Source organism: Sinohyriopsis cumingii, chromosome 11 (genome assembly GCF_028554795.1).
Source record: "Sinohyriopsis cumingii isolate HCF-2022 chromosome 11, ASM2855479v2, whole genome shotgun sequence".
Lineage (NCBI taxonomy): Eukaryota > Metazoa > Mollusca > Bivalvia > Unionida > Unionidae > Sinohyriopsis > Sinohyriopsis cumingii.
The window spans coordinates 16,956,717-16,982,941 of NC_142971.1; the positions used below are offsets into that span (position 1 = coordinate 16,956,717).

Sequence of the window (26,225 nt, forward strand, 5' to 3'; positions counted from 1 at the left end):
AGCTATTTCTGAATAGACTCGAAAACACCAAATCCCCATTCATCTTTCAATAACATATTGCCTATTTGTGTTAGAAACATCGTTTTTTGCTGACTCTTTGACTCGCGCATGAGCAGAAGGGTAAAAGTTTAGATTTCTTTTTTTTTGTTGCTAAACGGAGCCATTATTTTTGTATGGAGACCACTCTTTATTCCAAATGCCCATCTTATCCTACTTTTTGCAAAGGCTCATCTGTCTGTTTGCAGTTCATACCAGTTTGCCTTAGATCTGAGACCAAAAACTCTAAAATCCGGACACAAAATTGGATTCCGACCACTGTATCAGTGATTGTTTTAATTCTCAGAATCAACACTTAAAAAAGTTAGTTTCTGCTGTTATTAAATTAGCAGAATTACACTTGTACATTTATACATTTACTTACATACAAGTTTTTGAATAAATCTTTTTATAGCAATCTCTTGAAGCTAAGCAGGGTGTGGATTGGTATGGCACAGGAAAGCCCCCTGTTGAAGGTAATAAATGTACATTTTATTAGGGATAGTATGTTCGCTCCATGTCACTAGTTATGGATTCTGGTCTGTCTTGCCCCGAAGTATCCCATGCATCAGACAGACATTTGGTTGCATGGTCCTGCCTTCTAGAAGCGAGAACAGCATGAAAATGTTCTTGCAGTCCTTGTCATTTCATTCTGATACAGAATAAGACATGATTAAACTATTTCTTATTTGGTGGTGGACCATCCCACAATGTTAACTCTGAGTGGATGTTTTTTTTTCTCTCCTTCTTTTCAAAAAGAAACAATGCTTTGTTTCTGCTATCAAGGGCAATTCAAAAAGAAACAATACTTTGTTTCTGCTATCAAGGGCAATAATAATAAAAATAATTATAAGAATAATAATGATGATGATTTCATTTAGAGAAAGTAATTCAGTTACAGAACTAACCTACCTGGAGGCCTTCTAGCTGTTATATACATAATGTACTGTATATACAACACCATGTGATAAAGTTGGCTTGAAACTGAAGAATTAATGATCTAAAAATCAAAGTTTCAAGCCTGGAACATATGCACAGGTGTCTGTGAACATATAAACATATGTAATATATCATCCTATATTGAAAATGCAACTGTCAAAAAGATGCAGAAGTGTAGAAAAACAGGAGGTTATTTATATAACTAGAACATTAATCAGTTGCCGATTTCATCCATTTGAGACAGCGATTATAAAAAGAAGAAATTCTTGGAGCCTGTCTTATGTCACTGGGTTCATTGTTCTGTATCAGTGGACTATTATGTTAAAAACTTTTTTCAAAACAGTTCTTTCTTTGGCCTTGTTATAATGTAACTTAGAACAGACCTGAGAAAATTTGGAGTACCATTGGCATCATTTTCATGAAAGATATTGCTTAGGTAGACTGGAATTGCTTTTCTATAGACACTTTATTCATAAATTTGGACTTTCTAAGAAACATTCTTTCTTGTATTGTTAAAATTGTTATATTATTCATTACATCCTGGGAATTATCTATACATTGATCCCGGATTAAATGGCATGCCCTGTTTTGGAGTTTTAAAGGTTACTTTTGAATTTAGATGTATTACCCCAAATTACATTACAGTAATCCAGATATAGCTGGATATAACTACAGTATCATAAAAGATTACCCTGAAATGGAATTCATGTTTTGATTTTCCTCATTAGCCAAAGAAAAGAATTTACCTCCTTTGAAATATAATTAATTTGAATAGATCAGGTTCAGTTGTTATCCACAAATACACCTAGAATTTTATGACAGGTATTAAAGTTCACATTGTCAAATAGAACTTAAGAGTTTGTTGCTATCTAGCCATGCTTATTTTTGTTTTAACTAGTAGGGGTTTTGTTTTTTTCTGTATTTATTATAGCTGTTTTTCTTGCACCATACTTTAAATCTATTAAGAGCATCGTACATGTTATTTTCGAGTAGTTTTGGTTGTACCATCTCTAATTTGCTTATCAAAGTAAAGGTATATTTTCCATGGGTCTGATTGTGGTAGCTCAAAAAGTGACTCATGTGGATAGGGGCTGTCCATTTAGTATGTCCACATGGAGGAGGAGTTAGCCCAAATGCATATGCTTGCATATGGGGGGGGGGTCTACTGATAATGTTTGTACACATAGGGAACGGGGTAGGGGTGGGTGAAACCTTGATAATTTGTCTAATACGTAACCTGTTTGACTAGGTTGAGTTGGCATTTGAATTTTAGTGGACATTATAAAAACTTTTTCAAGTTACACAGCTTATTTCTTTGATGCAGCCAGACATTCAACGTTGGTGGACTATCTGTTTTATCAAACACGTTAATATTATTAATCCTTGATCGTTTCTGTGTGGATTAAATATAGGCCATTATATAGAATTCAGGGGATGGGGTGGGGGATGCATCAAGTGTATGTACACAGGTGGGTTTTAAAAAAACAAAGTATGCATATGTACAGGGAGGGGGAGGGGTCAAGCTTTCCAGGTTTTTTCATATGTACTAAATGGATGGCTCCATACCATTTGGCAGTAGTCTTCAGTTCATCAGGGTAGTGATCATCAGCCTCCCACCAAACCCACCATTTCAGCTATGCAATAGCAACAGGTTTTGTATTACTGATATTAAAATGTACTTTCTTAGGGGATAAAACTAAGTTTTACAATGTCCCACCAGTTTAGGCTGCATCCTAAAAAGAATGGACACTGGGCGTGGGCAAGATATTTGCGAGGAGGACCAGGGCAATCACATGTACTAGAATCTTCATGTTCACCCTAATTGGAGGTTGAATTCTCTCCGTAGATAAGGGTATTTTTCACCTAGGAAAGTACCAGATAGATAATAGTAACAATGAAGTTCTGCTGAAATTACTAATACTTCTACAGATAGTTGCCACTAAACTGGTTTTCTTCCTTTTTATCTGCAGCTTGCCAGTATTTTTAAGTCAAGCATCACTAGTCCGTGATAGTAATATATGTATGAAAAATGAGTAGTTTTAATTAGACAGAAATTTTGGCAATATTATCATGTATCAAGAAAAGTACACTTCACATTTTGTAATAAGGAACTGGTTCAGATTTTACACCTTTTCTTCCTTCATGTTTTATGTTGCTGCATATCCAAATGTTCAATCATAAAGTTTACATTTAATGTAGTCTGGCATGAAAAATATCCTTGTAAAACTTATATAAATCTTTGATAATTATCCATAACATGAAAATCTGAGTTGATTTGGCTGTATACACAATATTTTCAGCAAGAGGAAAGAACAGTTAAACATTTATTGTGTTTGAAATAACAAGGAAAAAGTCTTGAAGACTAGTGGAAGAAAATTTGATGCCAGGGCAGTACTGTCCTTACTTACTTACAAGTCTTGACCAACTGTAAACAACACAGACCCTGATCTGCCTTTGCCCATTGCATTGGCTGATCAGGGGTCTATGTTTTTTGTTCTACTGGTTACTCCTAGCAAAATATATATACCCAAATCAGCTGGTGCATTATGCCATGGCAGACCTGGGTCTGACCATTTGCAGTTGGACACAACTTAAAGGTGGGTATAGATGGTAATCCTTCATATTATTAGTTCTATGCAAAAAAAAAGCTCCGCTGGCCTAGTAGTTAGACTGTCCGCCTCAGAAGCAGGAGGTCATGGGTTCAAACCCTGACCAAGTCATACCAAAGACTTACAAAAATGGTACTAACAGCTGCCTCACTAGGCGCTCAGCATTAAGAGGTTATTGTTAGGACTGGTCGGCCTGGTGTCAGGATAATGTGACAGGGTGAGACATCATGATAAATGTCTGCAGCATGATACCCCAGTGCTAGACACCACTATAACCTGCCACACTGCAGACATTGTAGTGATACGACTAAAAAATTGTTAAAGCTACATCTAAAATTCTAATCACACACACAGTTCTATGCAATAACTGAGGAACTGTGAATTAAAACCAAGGTTTACTTAGCAGGAGATATAATGCTGTCATCAGTAAAAAAAAAAAAATAATGCTGGCTTAGTGAGACTGCATAACTTTTGTCTTAGTCTTGAAATAAATGTGTTAAAAAAGACAAAGATTATAAATAACAAGCACAACTTCCCCAGCATTCATTGGTTAACAACTGTTGTTTCTTTTTATGTTTTGTGGGATTGGTGAATAGTTCCTAGATTTTACACTTTAGACATGTGGTAAGCCTTACATTGATCTTAAAGATATTAAAATATCTGCAAAATATGGCCTCAAGTTCATGGAATTTGAACTTTATCATCAGTATCAGGATTAACACTTTCCATAATTTAATTTAATAATGCATAAGACAAGTCTGAAGATGAGTCCAGCTGCAAACTGCATAGACCCAGATCTGCGATTGCATTAATCACAGGCATAGATGGATCCATGCTGTTTGTTAGGAGTAATCAGTAGAACAAACAACATACCGGTAGACCCTAATCTGCAGGCGCAGTATGCTCTGACAGATTAGGATCTTTGTTGTTTGCATTTTTTTACTCGACTTGTATTTGAGTTCATATGGTATATTTCTTGTAGGAAAAAGAAAAATAAAAAATCTGAAAATGTACCAAGGTCTGACTGATTACTGAAGTCAATAATCTGACATTCTGTAATACAATAAAAGAAAAAAGATTCTATTAAAATTGTGTACAAGTCATCTGCCGATTTGAGAGGAATATTGTGAGGAATATCATTGCTGCTGCATGCACAGTGTTGAAGTTATGTTTACCAAATTATTGGAATTATTCTTAGGTATTGCTTTAGAAGGATTTATGATCTGTTGGATACACTCTTTACTAATGGAATAGGTCTACCACAAGCATGAACGAGATGATCTGTTTGATAACGTCTTGAAAGAACTGCCTAGTACATTGTTTATGTCTTGGAATCCATTTTGTACATAAACATCCAAGGGGAACTTGGTATTTTACAAATAAATACATGAAACTGCTGCATTATGATCAAATATATATATATATATATGTTGACTATATCAGTAGTGCTAATTGTTTACTCTAAATGTGTGTTTTATTTGCCTGCTTGAAAGATTTCATCATACAATATGTCTTATCAGACAGCTTGTAAAATGATTGAAATACATATGGCACTGTGAACTCTTCAGAACAAAAAATTAATTCCTTGCAAACCAGTTCTGTTTTAATTTTGGGAAGCTTTATAATAAGGAAACTTTTAGTTTTGTCTTTCCTGAGAATGAAAAAAATATACTGATCACTTTTTTCACAGGTACATTAAAAATATATACTGATAATTTAGCCCAAAAAAACCAACCCATTTTCAGCAATATACAAAATGACCATCATATTATGTTTTACACACACTTAGGTTGAAACAAATTTTCTGTATTATTGGTCAGAAACTAGTTTGGATTAAATGTAACTGGATGGTTTTTTCAACCTCATATTTCTTCCATACATCTGACACCATACTCTGCACTTTTTTAGAGTCATCTTGTGTACATACCTGGCACAAGTAAGCAAGGCAGATATTCTTTTAAAGAAAAAGAGCCAGGATGTGAAAATAGTCAAATGAGGGGCAAGTGGGCCAGGTTAGAAATTATGATTGAAAAAGAAAAAGAAAGCTTAACCTTGATATTATAAGTGAAAAAAATTACTGATTTAAAGCCAATAATGTGCTTTCAGGTGAATATTGGATATTTTTTAACTGTTACCAGACAGATATCTGCTCTGAAGGATGAAAATGGTGGCACAAAAATTTGCCAAGACTGCTCTTATGTAACAGTAGATAGTCTGTTTTCTATCTCATCTGCCCTTTAGTACCATATGTATTCACTTGTAAGTCCAGTCCAAAAATAGTTTGTTCTGCCATCACACAATTCGCTGGCAAATCAAAGTCAACATTGTTTGTTATACTGATAACTCTTAACAAACTATATCGGCCTAGATTTTCTGGTGCATTATGCAACAGCAGATCTTAGTCTGTGGAGTTCATAGTTGGATTTGACTTATAAAGCAAGTATAGTCAGTATTAAATCTATCAGCCACCTGTGCTCTGTGAAAACATGATTTGCTTTGCTAAACCCTTTTGCTTGATATTAAAAATTATGTGAGTATGGTAAATACATTATCAGCTATACCATAAAAGCAAATATTGACCAATACTTTTTGCTGTACAAACAACAAATACAAGGTGATGATACAGACTCGTATGAATGCAGTCAGGCCATGAGATGTGCAGATCGTTTTGTATCCTTCATATTACTGGCAAAACAAAGTTGAAGTTTCCTTTTATACATGTTAAAAAAATTTATTGTAAATATCGACTTTATTTACTGATATTATAATACACATCTAATTGCTAGGGTCATCCTATAGTATAAAGTTTAAAATTTTTAGTTGATCTGAGTACTATAGTTTGTAATCTGACAAATGTTATCAACATTATCAATGTTGTCCCAAATCTGATAAAAATTAACCCCAAAAAATCCATTAATCCTGTGCAGTTGTATTGGATTCACTTAACTCACAATTGTAAAGACAGCTAAAAATATGAAAGAATTGAAAAAACAATGTGTGCGTACGTGCTTTGGATTTTTAACTTAGCTTTAAAAAAATTCAGTCATATCGCTACAGTGTCTGCAGCATTACAGTTTATAGTGATGTCTAGCACTGGGGCATCATGCCACAGACACATAGCATCATGTCCCACATTATCCTGACACCAGGCCAACCACTCTTAGCGAGGCAGCTGTTAGTAACATTTTTTATTAATTTTTGGTATGACTCGGACGGAGTTCAATCCCGTGACCTCCTGCATCTAAGTGGACGCTCTAACCACTAGGCCACCAGAGCGGTCTAACCCCCCCCCCCCATTTGTAAAAGATACATGTTCCATGGAATTTAAATAAACTGCATATGCAGGTGTTTATATTATGTACAAGTGTGTTATACATATTGAACTCATTTGAAATACAATAAAAGATTTGCCATGTAAATCATCATTTGTTTACTTGGATAAAATTATATTTCCGAGTTTTAAGTTTGCCTTTATATTTCAAGTTCTCAATGTTACTTTTATTTTGTCACTAGTCAGTATACTGAGCTACCCTCTATAAATAAAGTATTATTAGTATTAATATTATTATTATTAGTAGTAGTAAAGACTTTGATCTGCAAGAGCATCGTACAACAACATATTTAGCTCCTGATACATAAATTGATTAATCCATGGTAGAATACATACTGTAATTGATAAATGCTTGTTTGTATTGATGTTTTAATTATTGTCAATTTTTTGAAGTTGCATCTGAAGCTGTTATTATTATCCACACAGAGAGAAAGAGAGCAATTTTATGCTTAAGATGAAACCATGTTTATTAGTACTGAAAAACTGGTGACCATTATTAGGGATTACCTATATAATGTTTATTCTTAGTGTGGAATTTTTGTCTAAAACAACGGTATAAAAGCCCAAAGTATTGTGGCAAATACTCTGATGCATCTGCTGGTTTGTTCAATATTTGTGGCACATGCAAGTGCAGTGGTTGCCCATCCAAGTTATGTGGTGGTTTTCTTTTTACTTCAAAGAACACACTAAAATATCTGAGCTGTCAAGAGTACCAATTCAGTTAGAAGATGCCCAGGTGGGCAAGTGGTCTTAGGTGTTTGCCTTTACAGATCACATACACATCTCACCTATCCGCATCGGTTCAAGTTCCAGCTTGACCAATGTGGGTATGTGAATAAACTTGCCAGTAGCTTTGAGTCCCATAGGTCAGTGTTTCTTGTCAGGGTCTTCTCAGCCTCTTACTCCACTGCCATATATAGCCTACCATGTGCTGAAAAATGGCATTAAACCCTCAAAAGCTAAAAACAAAACTGATTTAGTCAAAACACACTAAAATTTCTGAGTTGGCAAAAGTACTTTAGTTAAAATACACTAAACATCTGAGCTGTTAAGAGTACTCGTTTTGGTTACTGTGTGAATTCACCTTTATTTAAGCATTACAAACTTTTGTGGGGGGTAGGGTTTGGGGGGAGGGGTTTTAATGCCTACTTCAGCACATGACAGGCCATACATGTACAAGATGGCCAGTATATATGATAGATCATGACCCATAGATATGATGGATCAAGACCCAATGGAGAATGGAAAAGCACTGGCAAGCTTTTTCACATACCTGTGTTGGTTGAGCTGATTTCTTGACAACTACAAAACACAAATTTAAATATCCCATGTAAAATGCCTTTGTTTAATTAAGTGTTGAAATTGTTAATTCTGTCATAGGCATCATAAAGCCATAAAATTTAAAAAAAAACAACAAAATATTACTTTTAAAAAAAAATCACAAGAATTGATGTTCCCCTATCCTCACAACTTCACAAGTGCTTAAGCTGGAAAAAACAATGTTCATTTGGACAATCAATGCAAAATGAAGAAAACAGTTCTGAAAATGCTGCATTTAGCATATGTTAAGACATGATAGGTTTTTCTCCTCCCATTGCAGTAATGATAACATCAGTTTCAAGTTAATATGCTTAAGTTTTATTTTCAACTTTCGAAGGCAGATATGGTATGGGGTACATCATGTCAGATATAGTAGTGGCACATCAGTTAGAAACATTATGGGATAGATCAAGACAGATACAGTTTGAGGTACATTATTTTGCTCAAGTTGTAAATGAGACACTGCATTCTCCTGAATCCCTGATAATATAACACGCCATTCATAAACTTGTACAACAGTAAGATTGAGATTGGTTATCACCTTTCTGGTATTTTTAGCTGTTTTCAACCTCTTTTATCAGATGTGGTAAGATTCATGAGTAATGGGCCAACCATTTAACTTTTGGAGGGGGAGAGGTAGGATTCTTTTCTGAAAGTCCTGACCCCAATTAGCTTGGAGAAAAATCTTGCTCTAATTTGTTGAAAAAAATATCCATTGGATTAGTTTTAAAAATAATGATATAGCAGCCAATGAAAAAAAAAATCATTGCTGGAAAGAAAATCCCAGCCCCACCTCCCACCCCTTGTGTCCATTGTTTGTCAATTTGAGCTTCAAATGTAACACCTGCATTGAGTCAATATGGAAAAACAACAATCAGATCTAAGAATAAGCTACATTTTCATGCTGCATAGTTTGTCAGGGAAACAAAAGTTGTCTCAACATTATTTTACAAGAATGCTCTAGTTAATGATTTAATGTTTTGTAAGTAAGCTTGCTGCTTGAAAATAGAGCACACTTATATACACACAAATACACATACATGCATATAACACAGGAGAGCAACTTAAATTTCCCATGTAGTGCAATCAACATGGCAAGTAAAATCTAACAAAGTGGCTGTCTTTTTATGACTTTATTTAGTTTTGTTTTTGTTGGTTAGAACAGCACTTTTAACATATAATTGGCTCTGTCATACCAAGGAAGTGGAAGCTGTGTGGCTCTCCCAAAGCCACACAGGCAGCTGGCCTGGCTTGGTCTGGGTGGATATCAAGCCCACACCCATTGGATTACAAGTACAGCATTCTACCAACTGATCTACTGTAGTTCCATGTCATTTTGTTTTTGAAATTTCTATTTTGAGATACAACTGCAATGGATTTGGAAAAAGACAAACCAGTTGTTTTCTTACAGCTCCTCATTACAATGCCATTTCTGTCTGAGACAGGTTTGGTCATGGATTCCACTTGATTATGTAGGAGTGCAATTATTTGTATCATGTACTTCATTATAAGGTGGTTTTACTATATGGCAGTGTACTGTATGGCTCCCATGGACACCGTTATAATGAGGGAGTACTGTATCATGTACTTCATTATAAGGTGGTTTCTGTATATGGCAGTATACTATGGATCCCATGGACATCTGTATTATGACAGAGTGCTGTTTTTATGATCATAGTAATGTATCAACCAGAGCCATGACCCAGAGGTGATATCCAGTAAACTGTCACATTACAGTGTATTTTTCTTTCATGCTGGTATAGATGTGCTTTATTTTTGAAAATGTTTTAAAACACAGTTTTCATAAAAGTGGCTGGTATGTGCTGAATTAGAAATGATGAACACCGTAAAACTTTACATGCATAGAGTATGCAATCAGGTTGATGTAAAATTGTATTTAATGATGTTGGAGAAGAAATGTGACAAACAAAAGAGTTGAAGGCTGTTGCCCCCAATACTCTGTATAGAAAAATTCTGTGATATTTTGCAGTAAAAAAGATCAAAGACTATCAGTTAATTATTAAACTGCCTAAAAACAAGGCAGATTACTACATGTATGGCTTGAGACTAGTTTTAAATATGTTGTTTGTTTTTGTGAAATGGTTTCTTCCTGTAGCCCATAGTTGATATCTGTGACCTTTTGTACAGGGTTACAATATCTAGTCTGTTTCATCTCAGAAAGATGACAGTGGTGTCATACAACTACAATTACATTTTCTTTCTTTTTTGTTATTTTGTTAAAGAAATATAATAATCTTTTTCTACTCTTTTCAGTGGATGTACATAGTGCCATTTGTGATAATTGTGTTCTTGATGCAGAACATGGATCAACAGGGTGGGCAAGAAGGTGCTGGAGGAGGAGGAGGAGGAGGAAGATAAAATACCAAATAGTTATGTTTTATTCAGCTCTGGTACAATAATGTAGAAACTTTCTGAGCCCTGGTCAGTTTTAAACTTTCTGACCATATAACATCAACTCAAGCTGAAAAACTGCCAAGTCAGATATAACAAATATGAGTTTTTTCTGTTATTTTAATTATCTCAGCATAAGTATTACATGAATTAGATCTTTGTGAACTTTGTAACTGATACCAATTGGTCATCAGCTAAATATGTACGGGCAATACTCTGCATATTAGTTCTTTGTTACGCTGAAAATTATTTCTTGCAAATTCAGTTTCTTTGTTAATTTACAAAGGCAGCCCACTTCTAAATTAGAAAGGTATCATGATGTAGGATATCAATTCACAGGAGAAAAAGTCACATTTTGAATTTTGTAATGTTGCAGTTTTTTATCTAACACAGCTTAATTAAGTGCAAATTCTTCATTGAGATATTAACATAATAACCAAACTATCATCCATATGATTAGTAAAACATTTTTTAAGATATTGATCTCCACATTTGTTTTACAATGTTTCTCTCCAACAGGGGGCTTTAATAAACCTCAGTGATCTCAATGGTATGTGTTTGTTTGACAGTTTGCCCTAAATCTTAGTGTTATATATTTGTTTTACAATTTTTCCTCAAGACTTCAGATGCTGAACAATTTCACTTTTCCTGTGTAGACATCAGTATGTTGCTAGATTAATAGTGGGGGCCCCGAGTGGCCGAGTGGTCTAAAGCGCTCTCCGTTACGGATCACTGCCATCTCACCTCTGTCTGCATGGGTTCGAGTCTCGGATTCGGCCAATGTGGATATATGAGAAAGCTTGCCGGTAGCTTCGCGAGGGTCGGTGGTTCTTTCCGGGGATTTCCCGGGTTCTTCCTCCACCATTAATACTAGCCGCCATGTATAGCCTATCGTGTGCTGAAAAATGGCGTTAAACCCTACAACAACAACAACAGATTAATAGTGATAATCCTTGAATGTGACTTTATGACCTGTGACCTTTTGTCCTATGGCTTTGTGTCAGTTTACAAGATTGAGCTCATAAATGACATTTTCTTTCACCCTGATGTTTGACAGCATCACTGTAATTGGAATAAAGTCATCATGCGGAAATGGTTCATTTTTATTCATGAATATTTGGGAATTTACAGTTCTTATATTCCTCAGTCATTGAAATTTAGCTTGTGAAGGGTGAAATCGATATTTTTTATAATTCTTAGAATTCTGTAATTTTTGCTTGAGTCTGAATAAAGTTACAGAATATCATTTATGACAGTCTTTGTTTTGTAAATTTCGAAAATATGGAACCAGGCCTGCAATAATTAATGGTCGATTTTGAGTTTTCTAAAGGAAGTGTTTCAGATTAAATGGGTTATCATACAGTTTTATGACAAATGCATGAACACTGTACTTCAGACTAAAACAAAATGTAATTTTATGTTTGTTAGATCCAGTTGTCATACCCAACCAAAGCATTTATGACAATAATCAGAAAATACTGACAAATATAATTTATAACAATGTTTTCTGTACATCAGTTTCACCTCAGTTTCATTTTTATGACATAATTAGCAAAGTTTCATTTGATTCTTTCTGTCAAAAAGTATTCATTAAGTTATTCAATTGTAATTTATTCTGTATCTGAAAGTTCATTCACTGATTCATTCAACATTGAAGAAACATTTTACAGTTTTAATTTACATTTTCAATTCATCAAGGCAGTTAATAGTGAAACACAAGAATGTGTCACAGTGTGGAGTACAAAATAAATCCAGATAACTCTCAGAGAAGAGAAGATGATTTTAATTAGCAACATTTGTAGTGTAAGGGCTTCAGCAAGAATAATGTCAACACCAACAGATGAGAACATGATACAGAGGGTGAAGGCCTTAAGATGTATGCCATGTTAAGTGTGTTCTTTCATCCAGGGCCATGTCATTATTACAGTGGTCATTCTATTTCTTGCAGTCCCATCTTTCTCTCTCTCTCTCTCTCTCAAGTCTTGCCTTCCACCAATAAATTATTATGTCCAATTGTTTTGTTATTTAATTTCCATATTTATTTGCCACTTGCCCCATGTGCCTTTTGTGGAGTCTAATTTGTGCACAAACATCAACCTGATAGTTGTATATGACCTTGATTGACTGCCAGTACTATCTAGGCACTCTTGATTAGCAACTGCTCTGATCTCCAGAGGCACTGACTTCCTTTTCATTTTGATGCCAATTTTCCACAATTGTTAAGATGTTATACTTTTGGGAGTTTCTTTAATTTGCTATTTCTCTCATTTTATCACACACCTTCTACCCAGAGTTTGTGTCTTGCAGAACATCATTTCTTATTATGGTGCTTACATATTTTGTCAGATTAACATGACAAATTGCCAGGTAGAGAAATTGGATTTGGCATACTGTTATGAATGAACTCTTTATATATGTTTCAGGAGAGCCATTATTAGGTTTTAGCCTCATTAACTATAGAAACCTAGAAGCAGATCAAGTTATTTCTAGTACTCACTTGTACCAGGTGCTGTACTATCAGTGTATGCTTCATTAGCATTATAAATGGAGCATTATAGAATTTAATAGTTTTATAGTCTGTAGATGGAAGTGTTTTTTATGTAGGACTATTTTCCAGAGCAAGACTGACCTGAAGGAAACATTATTGATACATTTCATCCATTTGTAAAAAAAAAATTAAAAAAATGAATGAAACATGCCAAAACATTGGTTGTTGTTGTTGTTGTAGGGTTTAACGCCATTTTTCAGCACGCGATAGGCTGTACATGGCGGCCAGTATTAATGCTGGAGGAAGAACCCGGGAAAACCCCGGAAAGAACCACCGCCAAAACATTGGCAAAGTTTCAAATGACAACCTACTTCTAATGTTTATTGCATCAGCCAAGAAAAGATATCCAAGTCCTTTGGATCATTGATAAGATTTATCATGTTTTAAGACATTAATCTGACAAAATGCTTCATTTATAGCTAAGATCTCCCAGTTAGATGCATAGCCACAGAATCAAGTTAAATAAACAAGGTATTTGGCCATGATTTGCTAATAATGTTATAGGGCATCATATGGATCCCTGTTAAATTAATGAGGCCCAAATGTTCCATATTTGTCAGAATGACTTCACATTGGATAGATTTTGGAGTATATGTGCTAACAAAACAGTGAAATGTATACTTCTGAATGATATGTATGTACTGCAGATTTTGCTGAGGAGTTTTGGATAGTGTGATACATGTCCACAAATGTGCAGTGCTTGTATTTACTAATAATTATGTTGTATTTCTTTTTTATTCAGCAAGTGTTGTAGACAGTATTCAAGATGTATATCTCTAATACCACTCCATGTATTTTTATTTATTTTGTAGTCCTAGGAAAATGTTCATTGTTTTTAAATTGTGGTGTTATTATGGTTATATTACTTATGAACTGTATAATTAATTGTATACATAAATAGAAGTTGCTAAATATATCAGGTAAAATATTGATCAATCTTTTTACAACTGTATTCATATATTGTGTATGTAACTAAATTGGAATGATGGAACCATTTTCCAGAGATTCTGTTTCTTAAGTTGTGCTTAATACTTTTTTTTGTCTTTAGCATGTTTGGAAATAGAGTGAATTCCATATTTTACCAGGTGGCAAGTTTTGCAAAGAACCAATTATTACCAATATAATATACCTATTTCATGAATATTTTTGCTGCTCTAGTTTCTTTGATAAATACTTTAAAGATTTATACTTGCAATTTTTTTATGTACAGTACTTGCAGATTTTTTTATATTTTTAACCAGTTTAAAACATAATATATGTTTCATACTGGGATAAGAGTTTTAAACATACTGACCCCTAGGACCTGGATTTTTTTGAAATTTCAATTTTCCCAATTTAGTTTCCAGTAAGTATCACCTGCAGATATAATTTGTTGTCATAGTAAATCTTTAACATGTCATTGGTTCCGACTTAACAAACTAGGCATTAACATTGTTTGTGGACCTTGGAGAAAAGATGGAAAAAGTATTAAGAATGTAAAAGTTAAAAATTCCTCTAATCAAGAACAACATAAGATTTGTTCACATTTATTAAACATTCAAAAATTCAGATTGCTGTTGGTTTTGAATGTTTTCTTCAACTTTGTTGAAGGTTTTTGTATTTTAATTTCATGAGGTTGCAGGCAAAGAAAAACAATTTTTTTCAGGACTGAGTCATTTAAATGATGACCATAAATGATTTATGCAGTGAAACCACTCAAGACTGAAATACATCGGGGAACAAATATAAAGGTCTAGGTTCACTTCATCTTCTAAATGACCCTAAAATCTGGCAACATATATATTTTCATGGATAGACCTATCACTGTCATATAATTTTACAAAAATTACTGATAGGTACGTGTCAATGTCACAACATCATGCAATGAAATGCTAGTGGCATGCTGGAAAAAGGCAATTTTAGCCACAAATATATCCTTTTGGACAATAAATACAATAAGCACAGGCATTGCTCAATGTAATAAAATATATTTTGTCAAGTGGTAGTGAAGACTAATCATGACATAATGTAAAAAAATAAAGTTGGACCATACATGCACTCTATATTAGAAGTAGACATATTTGTTTTTCATTTGTTCTTCAGAAGATCATCCAAGTACCCACTGAAAATGGAGTATTTAATCAAGAAATATTAAAAATGTGGTCATCATGTTATATGCTAATACATTCATGTGCTATAGAAGTTGAGATTTATGAAGTATAAATCAAATTTTTGACAGCAGTTTCTGTGGAATGATTAATTCTGTTAAGTAAGTATTTAAATATTCAGTTTATGTATTTTTGTTCTTTATGCATTTTACAATGGAAATCAACTGGATAAACTTGTCTTTGGCCCTTGTAGTGATATTGATAATTATATCCTTGGGTTCAGATGTGAGATGAATAAGTACTCTTTGCAAACTATTTTCTATATCAAAATGGATGATGTGCAGTCTTACAAAGGAATATATATACTTAACCCATTATCATACACCAGTAAACAACTTTTTTTAATCTAAAAGTTTTCCAAAAGTATAGATTTGTCCCTTAACCTTTTACAATATTCCATATGGCCACTATGTTGGTATACGTGACATGTATCAAACATGTGATTAAAGAAGACTCATAAATTTAATTCAATTTTTAATATTCAGATTTAATTTGTGACAAATTCAACTGGTTTGTAAAAATAAAGTTATAAATTATTTTGTCATTAAAAATGAAAACATGCAGACATTATCATTAAATTCATTAACAAGTTTACTATGGAATTTCTGTACACTTCTTACTGATGGAAACTATTGAAGCACCAGTACAGCAAAAAAAGTACCATGGTACATACCACTGGAAATAAATACCATGGTCAACTGCATACCACTGGAAATAAATACCATGGTCAACTAGTATATCAGTAATACTGCACACCTCTACCCAGAATACATGAATGTTATAGTGAACTAAAATTTTTAGTAAGTGACTCAAACTGAGTATGTTTGAGTGAAACTTATTATTCTAGAAAGACTTTTTGCCTCAAGGCCTCAATACTATATATGGCCTAAGTGATTAGAGCATCGCCTCAGATGCAGTTAGCGCCTCAGATGGGGTCAGTCAGAAGTTCGAACCCTGGCTTAGTCATACCAAAGACATAAAAATGGTACTCGTAGTTGCCTCGCTTGACGCTGAGCAATAAGAGGTTGGTGCTAGGACTGGTTGGCCTGGTGTCAGGATAATGTCACTGGGTGAAACATGATGCTACATTTCTGCGGCATGATGCTCTAGTGCTAGACATAACTATAAATTGCCACTGCAGATGTCAAAGCAGTATGACTGAAAACTTGTTAAAGTTATATTAACAATCTAAATCACACACACACACACACTATATATATATATATATATATATACACACACACACACACACACACACACACACACACACACACAGAGTATATATGAGAGTAGTTGTGCCAGTGATGTACAGGTAATGGTTAGCACATTTCATGCTTGGAAGCCAGAATTGAAACTCCCAGCATCAGTATTTTATCTTTTAAATGAAGGTAAATTTACCATATACTTACATTTGCATAATTATATTTGTAGATAGTATGCTATAAGTAACATGTAAAATATGAACAGGTAATACTTCAAATATTACTAAAAAACATCCCCCATTGACATTTACCAACAGCGGTTAATGTGATATCTCGCATGAGTAAGGAAATCCAAACTGGTAAACAATGGAACATATATGCACTTACCATTTAAATTTTTAGAGTGGTGGGTGTAGCTGGGATTTTCTTTTGAACCAGGATCAGTGGCTTTGTGAGTCTTTGAGGTGCCATGGGGCAGTGTTCTTTAGTGGCACCCCTACATTGCTTCAGAGAACAGTTTTTGTCAGTTTCCAACCTCCCTTCCCACAATACACATTTTGTGAAGAATTGCCCCCATTACAAAGGTGAAGGTGAAATACTATTAAAATTTTAGCTGCAAAAAAAAAAAAAAGAAGCTTCTGATGGTGCCCCCACCCCCACCCCATTTGCTGGTGCGGGGGGTAATTGTTCCCTCTGCCATGCATTGCCAATGACAAGGATATTATTTTTCATTTACCTGAAGATAATCTAAACTCAAAAAATCAAACACTAGGACATATATAATGCAAAATATGAATGCAGTTCTTACCCATCTCGGTTATATCCTTTAATAATGATGATTACGATGAAGTATTTTCTGCTTGTATTGCTTTTAAGGAGAAAGAAAAGCATCAGTAACTGTATTAATTCAGCACAATAGTCAAGTTTTAATGTAAGATGCCTTTGGGGATGAGGGGAAAGCTAAGAGGCAACTAAAAGATGGATATATTACATCAACAGAACCTTGGTTTTAAAGATTAATATGTTGGAGAGCATCAGTTTTTCCTTTTCTGAAATGAATGAATGGGCTCAGAATTATTCACACCCCTATTCTATCAAGTATTTTGTTGTCTGATGTCTCATTAATTGGTTTGTCCTCTTTCATCTACAAGTTTGTCCCTCTCTTTGCCCATGTGATGGTTCGTATTTAGATCCATATTCAGGTTATCCATATCATTCCATTCTCTGTTGATCAGCCTACTAAGCCTTTTTTTAATCTGTCCGGACATTGTGTTTGTCCCCCTGTCGTAACAACCATGTGTCTCATCAAAAAATTTCTGCTCATGACTTAAGATATTTTTTGTGTGTTAAAACTGTAATACATCATAAAAGTTTACTTTTTTCATATTTGTACAGGCTGTTTTGTGATTTAGAGAAACATTATTAAATTTTATTTCTATGAAGGAAATTAAAAGGAGCTAGAAATTTGTAAAGAGAGTTGTTATTCTCATATGCATACCTCTTTACTTTGGTAACTACCAAACACTGGACATAATATACAACAGTTACATATTTTGCTAATAACTATATATGAATTTTGAATGCACATCATTAAAAAAAACCAACTTCAAACACTCTTTAACATTGTGGTGATTGTTTCCAATCTAGTCCAAGCTCAGCACAAATAGGAAACAGCATCTAGCCAGGTATGTTATTTAATAATGCAGTGCAGATGAGAAGCAAATAAAATCAAAGCAAATGTGTGTATGTACAGGTGTTATTTCATGATAAGGACACATTTTATTGCTTGATCAAAATGAATGTTACTGCATTGACATATGATAGGTATGTGTCCCTATGATAATTTACATCCAAGAAATATATACCTAATTAAATTACCTTACCCTACCCTTAAAACCACAGTGAAAAGCAACTTCTATTGTGGCAAAACACTTAATAAAGAAATATACTAAAGAAACTGTTAATATCCTCTTTCCATCTCACCCCCCCACTACTGTGTAACTTGATACATATTAGTATTCACCATTATTTTCCAATACAGATAACAGCAACAGTAATAATGATGAATTAGGGTATCTGATGTGAAGTTCTTATGAGAAGGAAAAATATACTATTTTTTCTGTAATAGTAACCCCAGTAGATTTAAGTCATCTAAAAACATAGCAAAACTAACTACACTTCATTACTACAGGAAGTCTTTGGTATAACTTGAATAATTTCATCAAGAAAACTATTAGTAAAAAGTGCAAGAAACTTGATAATGAATGCAAAAATGTTTGCCATATTTAAACAATACTTTAAAACTAATACAATATAGAAAAGAGAATATAAACTTATTCTACTTGTGTACAACTCACATTTGGGACCAAGAATTTAGTTCAGCTTTCAGGGTATAGGGGCTTCACTTCGCCGAGTTTAAGTGTACTGAAACTAAGAGAAAATTTTTGGACCATAAACAATTCATTTTCATGGGGTTTTGGTTTAGCGAGGTTTGTTTTGAGAGGTTTCACTGTAGCAAGCACATTATCTTCATTTCATGTACACTTTCCATCATGTACATCAGGGGCTTTAAACATGTGGCTTGAAATGAGTCCATCAAATTATTCCTGCAAACCAAAATGACAACCAGAATTTGTAAAATAATTAATAATGCAGACTTTTTCTTCAGAGACAGCTAGTTTTGATAGTTTGATTGTTACATCATTTACTTCTTGTCTCCAACATTTCAGCTGGTTACCTTTATTTTTATGAGCCACTTTTGTTGCACAAAAAGGTTTCATTAATGCAGCCTTGGGCCAATGTATTAGTCCTCATGTGGCCCTTGTGATGATTTGAGTTGGAGGTCCCTGATATGGATCAATACTGTTATTGTAATAAACAGTGTTATCATTTGTGTTAATGTATTTGTATGATAAAGCTTCGTAACAGAAAAGTGATCCTGAATAAATTAGTTTCCACGATCATCACTTCTGTTTATTTATGAAATGACCTCTCGGAGAGCTTGCAAACTCCACATGCTTGTGAAGTCCACAAACCATCTAAATATGAATGGGGAAAAAAAATGGTATGACTTTATATGTAAATTTGGCAAAATTTAAGATAGTGCCTGGCAATCAGTTTTAATTAATATGCAAATAAAATCCCGTAGCCTTCTGTTTTAGTTGCCATTTCCTTGAATACCATAAATACTGTATATTAAGTGAACCGTATTTATATATCAGAATGTATTGCATTTCTAATAATCAATCTTTTAATACATTTATGAGGAAAAAAATACTGATTAGCATAGCAATACCAAGAGAGTAATATTAATTATGTTGCACTACTCCCAAGGGAAAGTGAGGGGGAAAGGGAGATTGTTGTTGTTTTGGGTTTAACATGATTTTTCAGCACATGATAGGCTATACAAGTCATTGGTGGAGGAAGAATCCAATAAAAACCCAGGCAATAACGACTGAACCATAGAAATATATTGGCAAGCTTTCTCACATGACCACATTGGCCAAGCTCAAGACTTGAACCCACGCAGACAGAGTGAGATGGCAGTGATTGATAGGCAAGCACTTCAGACCATTGGGTCACCCTGGTTGTTTTTGTTCTGGTTCTTGTTATTTGGGTACATCAAAATAAATGAAACTGTTGAACCAAATACTCTCAAACTTAAATGGAGATTTCCTCGAGAGAATCCCAAAAATACTAGGTTTTTGTGACTGAACCTCCATTTTCAAAGTCATCTATGGACTTTAAAGGTTTTTATAAGAATTCACATACTGTATAATAACAAGAAACTGCATAGAAAGTGGAGTCAGTTTTGTCCAATCAAATTTAGAAGAAATTGGTGCTATCAAAAGAAGTTGGGATGATTTTGTTGATGGTGTAGTTTTACACATAACTAGCACAAATTAATATTTAAGAATGGAATTATATTTGTTTTGTTTATTTACCACACAACTGCTGTGTTATTTACATTAAAATACCCACATTGTCATTTTCACATAGGCAACAAATATAATACCACATGATATTATTACAAAAGAGATATATCTTGCAAAGGAAAGGCTAACAACCATAGCATCTGCATGTATTTCAGCCATTTCACTTCACTATTCTGCATGGTTAAATAAAATCAGTGTTTTTAATCATGTGACAAATAGAATTTTACACTGGTACTCATTTCAAAATAAAATTTATGAAACTTGTCAAATAATTTCAATATTTTTTCCTCAACAAAGTTATATATTATCTGATTTGCTTCATAAATTTCCTTTCAAATGGGTAAGATCCTCTTTATATCATGTGAACTTACAAAATATGATGACATTGAAAAAATCAAACTGTTTGAAATGAAAATGTTTAATATTGTTCCTCTCTGTCATAATGCATATTTATTTGCAATAGGTGAATCAAATGGCTGATGTAGCAGTAGAATCATGCACAGGACACCAGTTTGTCTAAAGACATTACCAATGTAAGTTTTGCATTATTTCTGATTGAGATGTACAAGCCAGACAATATTCATACTGTTTAGCAAAACTGTATGTTGATAATTAAGGCAATAATAAATGTCTAGCTAATGCTGATGAGAATCAGGTAGACTATGATTGCTTCAAACATCTAATATCTCTAATTAACTAATTTGCACTTCCCCTTTTGACATTGGGATACTCTATATGACTATGATAATTACATATTCCAGCAGGCTTTTTTGCCATGTCATGTGATGTACAAAATCTAGTATGTATTGCCTTCACTCATAGAAATTTTTCTCCTTTTGTGTTGTTTGGTAGAGTATAATGCCCTCACTGACAGTTCCCTAGAGAGAAGACAAAAAATGAATGTTGATTTTAAAGTGGGCAAAGTGAATGTGCCCATCACTGCAAGATAGATATGGGTATCAGTGGTTTGCACTGTGATAGGAACAGCAAGTCTTTCCAAAGTACATGCATCTATAAAACAAAAAAAGGATGAATTCCAAAGAATTTTCTTCATTCTGCCATTAAAAAAACTGTCTTTCAATCTGTGCAAACTGACATAAATGAAACTCCAAGTCAATTAGAAAGTTGTACCACAGCTCAGCAGGGGAACAGCAGCACAGATGCATCAACAGTACTGATTTGCATCATAATTGGTGACAGCGGGAATGTGAGTGAACACACAAGTCTTTTCACAATACAGCATATATGAGTTTGTACGAATTTTATGACCTGACTGACATAATAAATAGCCTGTAAATCTGTGTAACTGATGCAAATTAATCTGTATAGTAAAAAGAATGTGTATATCACAGTTCAGTTTAAAATGTGGAGCAGAAAAATGATGGAACCGGCAGTACAAGATTTTCACAAAAAGACAGACAAAAGATGCATTGAAGTTTCAGGCAATGCAGCTCTTGAGATAATTAGAAGAAATATGTACATCAGAAATGTATGTGAAGAGAATAAACTTAGGCAAAAGAATTCAAGGAAGTAATTCATTTCAGTAAAGTCTGATCCTAGAAAATTTTGGAAAACCATAAAGTGCCTTTAATGTGAAAAGAAAATTGTTTGCTGTATTTCATGTGCAAAAAGTTGCTAACAGGGTACTGGTGGTAAACATTTGAAAGTGGAAATATCTGGGCCCTGGCCAAATTAGATAAGACTTAGGATGATGATGCTGATACAATTTTTGATTGTCATACAGAATAGTCATAAGCTGTCTGAAATATGTGGAATGTCTAATTGGGGAGAACTCAAGGGCTTCAGTTGGATAGTTAGTGAAATGATTAAACATTTGGACACAAATGGCACGTTTTTAACATTGTCAATGATAACATTTTCCATAGATACATGTATATTTCCTAAAGCATGGGGTGAAAGTGTAATATGCCAATTATTTATGAAATATTTGATAAAAGAGACAGACTGATAACTGGACAGAGGAGAAGCAATTATGTTTTTCTTTATTTTTGCTGACTTTCACGGCACTTTCAGTATATTGGTTGTATCACACTGAGGAAATTGAAACAAAGTTCCTTGCAAAAGGACACACCGAAGCTGCCATCAGCCATCCTGGGCTGGCATGGGTGGGTATCCAACCTGTGATTCTTAGATTACAAGTCTGATGCTCTACAAAATTTGCCACTGTGGCTCAAAAAGCAACAAGAAGCACAAATGTGTTTTTTGTTTGATAGCTGTCACAGTACTTAACATCTTAAGACTTCAAAATTATATCAGTAAACAAGGAGGTAGGTTTTGTTGTCTATTAGTAGAATTGGCTCATGCATTTGATGAATGATTGAAACATACTTTTAAAAAGCTAGGTGCAAAGAATGGTCTGGGTGGAAGATTTCTACACATTTTCTTTTCAATGCACAAGTCTTGTTCATTAGTTAAACTGATCTCTCGTCAAGATTAGACTTGTCCATGATAGTGGTGTCATGCAGGTGGTCATATGTTCAACATTTTGACTCGGGACCAATTATATATTGTAAGAGTGTTGTAGTGAAAATTTCATGTCAGTGTCACCATTCCTTTAAGAGGAGTGAGAACAAATATTTTTAGATGGCCACCAAAGCTGCCATTTTAGAGGTTCAGTATCAGTTTAATGCCGGTCTAACTACATATGGCAAGAACTGTTCCAGTTAAAAAAAAAAACCCAAAAAAACAATTCAGCCATCTGTCTGAAGTGTTTGGGGTTTTCGGGGGGGGGGGGGGGGAGGGAGCATAGGAACACAAGTAGGTTACTTATTGCTGATGCAACTGGAGTAAAGTGCCATTGCCCAAGGACATGCCATGGTAACCAAACTGGGCTGATCCAATGACAGGATGTAAACTTGCACCCTTTCCATTACATATCCAGTGTGCTAACCACTGCACCATCATGGTTCTTGTTCTGGAGTAGTATTCAAAGAATTTCAAGATAACTACTTTAGCAGTCATACTGAGGTCATGTCCACACCATATTCATTCAGGACCAATTACATATTACTATCAAGACAGCCTTGAACAAGTCATAAAAAGTCTTTAATTGCAAACCCTATTTTGATATGACATTTACTGGGATGAGAATGTTCCAAATGCCTTATCAGGACATTAGACCTCAAATCAACAAGTGTTGCTTCTATAAAAGTATGTTTCATGTAAGTAGTTTGATGAAAAATGACTCTGAACTGACCGTGATCAATATGCAGCTGTCCTGGAAGGACATCTGAGTTTAAATGGCTGAAGGAATCTGAAGTTGTCAGCCTGAAACAATTTTCACAAATATGTGATCTTTGATCCAAAATTGACAGAACTAATATTTAGCCAAGAACCCCCTTGGAAGTTCTGAGAAAAATTTTTTTGCTGTAAACATAACTTACCACACAGAAACCACAACTCGCAAAACCATCTCCAGTAACGTTCACCAACTGTCAAATCAGTTAGGTCCTGCTGCTATGTAAAGCGTCTTGTATTGGTTGGGATAGAAGCTACAGTTAAGCTGCCAAATCATGTAGAAACCAGTATAACAATTTCAGATGGAGTGACCTTGACCTGTATTCTTTTGACCTTCAAATCAGTATTGAGCTGTCTCTACCTTTCCAATCATGTTTCACCTACGAAGTTTCACAAGAATCAGGTAATGGAAAGAAAATTTAAATTTATCAGGCAGAAGTCAAAAATACAATTTAAGCTGCATTGAGTTTGGCCTCATGAACTGTATCCTCTAATGATGTGAAACTTAATGGTAACTTGTAAGTGATCAGAAATTATATTAATGAGTACATGCACCTAGGTGGAAAACATTATTAATAATAAATTTTAGTTATTTAGCCACCATACCTTTAACCAGCATCAATCGGTCTTTTGATCCAACCTGAACTACCCACAAGCAGCAGGGAAGTTGTACAGATCAGACTGTCAGACCAAAATAAAGCCTCCTACGAGAACTTTCTCCGTAGAAGCCTCAGATTTCAAAAATAAGCCTTCCCACGAAAAATAATTTGCGTAAATTCGTTCCCGATTGCAATTTTTGTGAGCAAAATCAATGATTCTGGACAAGTAAAAAACGAAGATTTTAGGGGGGGGGGGGAAATTTATTCTGGTGTCGACGAAGTTTGCGAAGTTTGGCTGCTAATCCTAATTTTACCTCGCATTAAAACAATATAGTTGAAAATAATATGAGTCGGAAAGCTAGTACAGTTGGAGAGCCTCATTCTGCCAGATTAGCGCGAGAGCAATTAGCGGCATTAAAGAAGCTTATCCCGACAAAACAATTATTTAAGAGAAATGTTCGTGGTTACGAAGATGTACAACATGGAATTGCCGAGGTATCATCGAAATGGTTGAAGCCAGTTACCGGAACAATCGAGCAAGTTGTATTTGGCGACGAAAAAGATCCGGATACGAAGAAAAAGGGAATTTTTCCTATGTTGAAAGGTATTGAGGAACAATCACGAACATTACCCGAGCGATTAGCAATAGCAGCAGCAGCACAAGGGCGACAAAATGCAATTGCTTATAAAACAGGTAGTAAGGGAAAAACCGTATTAGGAAAACCGGGAGTAAAAAAAGGGAAGTTTAGTATCGAGAATTTAAGAGAAAATTTCACCGATGAGGGATGGGAAATAATATCACGACCACTCTCGACACTGTATTCCATAGATCGAATTGGTCAATTTGCGGAAGATATGTTTAGTACTCGAAATGAATATTTGACTGAAATAGGAAAGGGAAAATATAAAACCCGTAATAGTTGGTATGGTATGTTATATAAAGTTTATGCGGAAAAAACACAGGCGAGTGAAAGGGATCCATTTTTTAGAAGATTTTTAGAAGCAGCAGATGATAGATATAATCGTAATAAGCAACTAGCGGAAGATATAAAACAGCATACGAAGGAAAGAAAACAACAGGAGAAGGAAGAAAAAGCTAAAACACGGAAGAGAAAAGTAATACCACAGGAAGATATTCAACCACAGGAACTGATAGTTCAACCACAGGAACCGATAGTTCAACCACAGGAACCGATAGTTCAACCACAGGAATTAGGAGCTAGACCAAAAGAAAAAATTCCACCTCAGAAAAAAGAGAGAAAATCAAGAAGGAAAAAAGAAGATATTCAACCACAGGCACCGATAGTTAAACCAGCACAACCTAAGGCACAACTTTCCGAAGATATAAGGATGAAGGAAGAATATGAACTTCATCCAATACAACTTGATACTAGTGTAACCGCTGATAATTATTTGAACACGAACATATTGCATTTACTTAGAAACTATGATTCAAAAATTCAGATGGCTGCGGATGATTCTATTGAAAATAGAAGATTTATTTTGAGAAGATTTATTGCTGATAAAGTCGAAGAAGTTGATTGGCTGGCGATAATTTATTTTGGCACTTTAGGAAAACCAATAGACTATTCTGATAAAAATTTTGAAAAATTTATATCGGATGTTGGTGATTACAAATTAATGAAGCTAAGGGAAAGTCTATCATCTACAAGGAAGAGTGATATATTAATCCCGGGTTTTCCCCCCCCTTCCTTTCAACTCCCCTTAGAATCACCATTAACGTTGTCATCAGGGACATCGTCAGGAGAAGTATTCGAGGAAGCGTTATCGCCATCGCAATTTCCAAAACCAAAGACAGGAAGCGGATATACAATTTGCCCTGACAGTGTTGTCAACGATGTATCTCGCCTTGAGGTATTAATCGGAGG

At 34.5% G+C, this 26,225-nt stretch overlaps 1 protein-coding gene across 1 annotated transcript in view; it reads left to right on the top strand.

The window, feature by feature from the left end:
* Positions 1-19,504, top strand: part of LOC149787666 (ER membrane protein complex subunit 10-like) — a 165,637-nt gene extending 146,133 nt beyond the window's left edge. Inside the window, exon 7 of the mRNA XM_089973868.1 lies at positions 10,510-19,504. Coding sequence (XP_089829994.1) covers positions 10,510-10,614 — 105 coding nt within the window. The 3' untranslated portion in view covers positions 10,615-19,504. The remainder of the gene's footprint in view (positions 1-10,509) is intronic.
* The last annotated feature ends 6,721 nt before the right edge of the window (positions 19,505-26,225 follow it).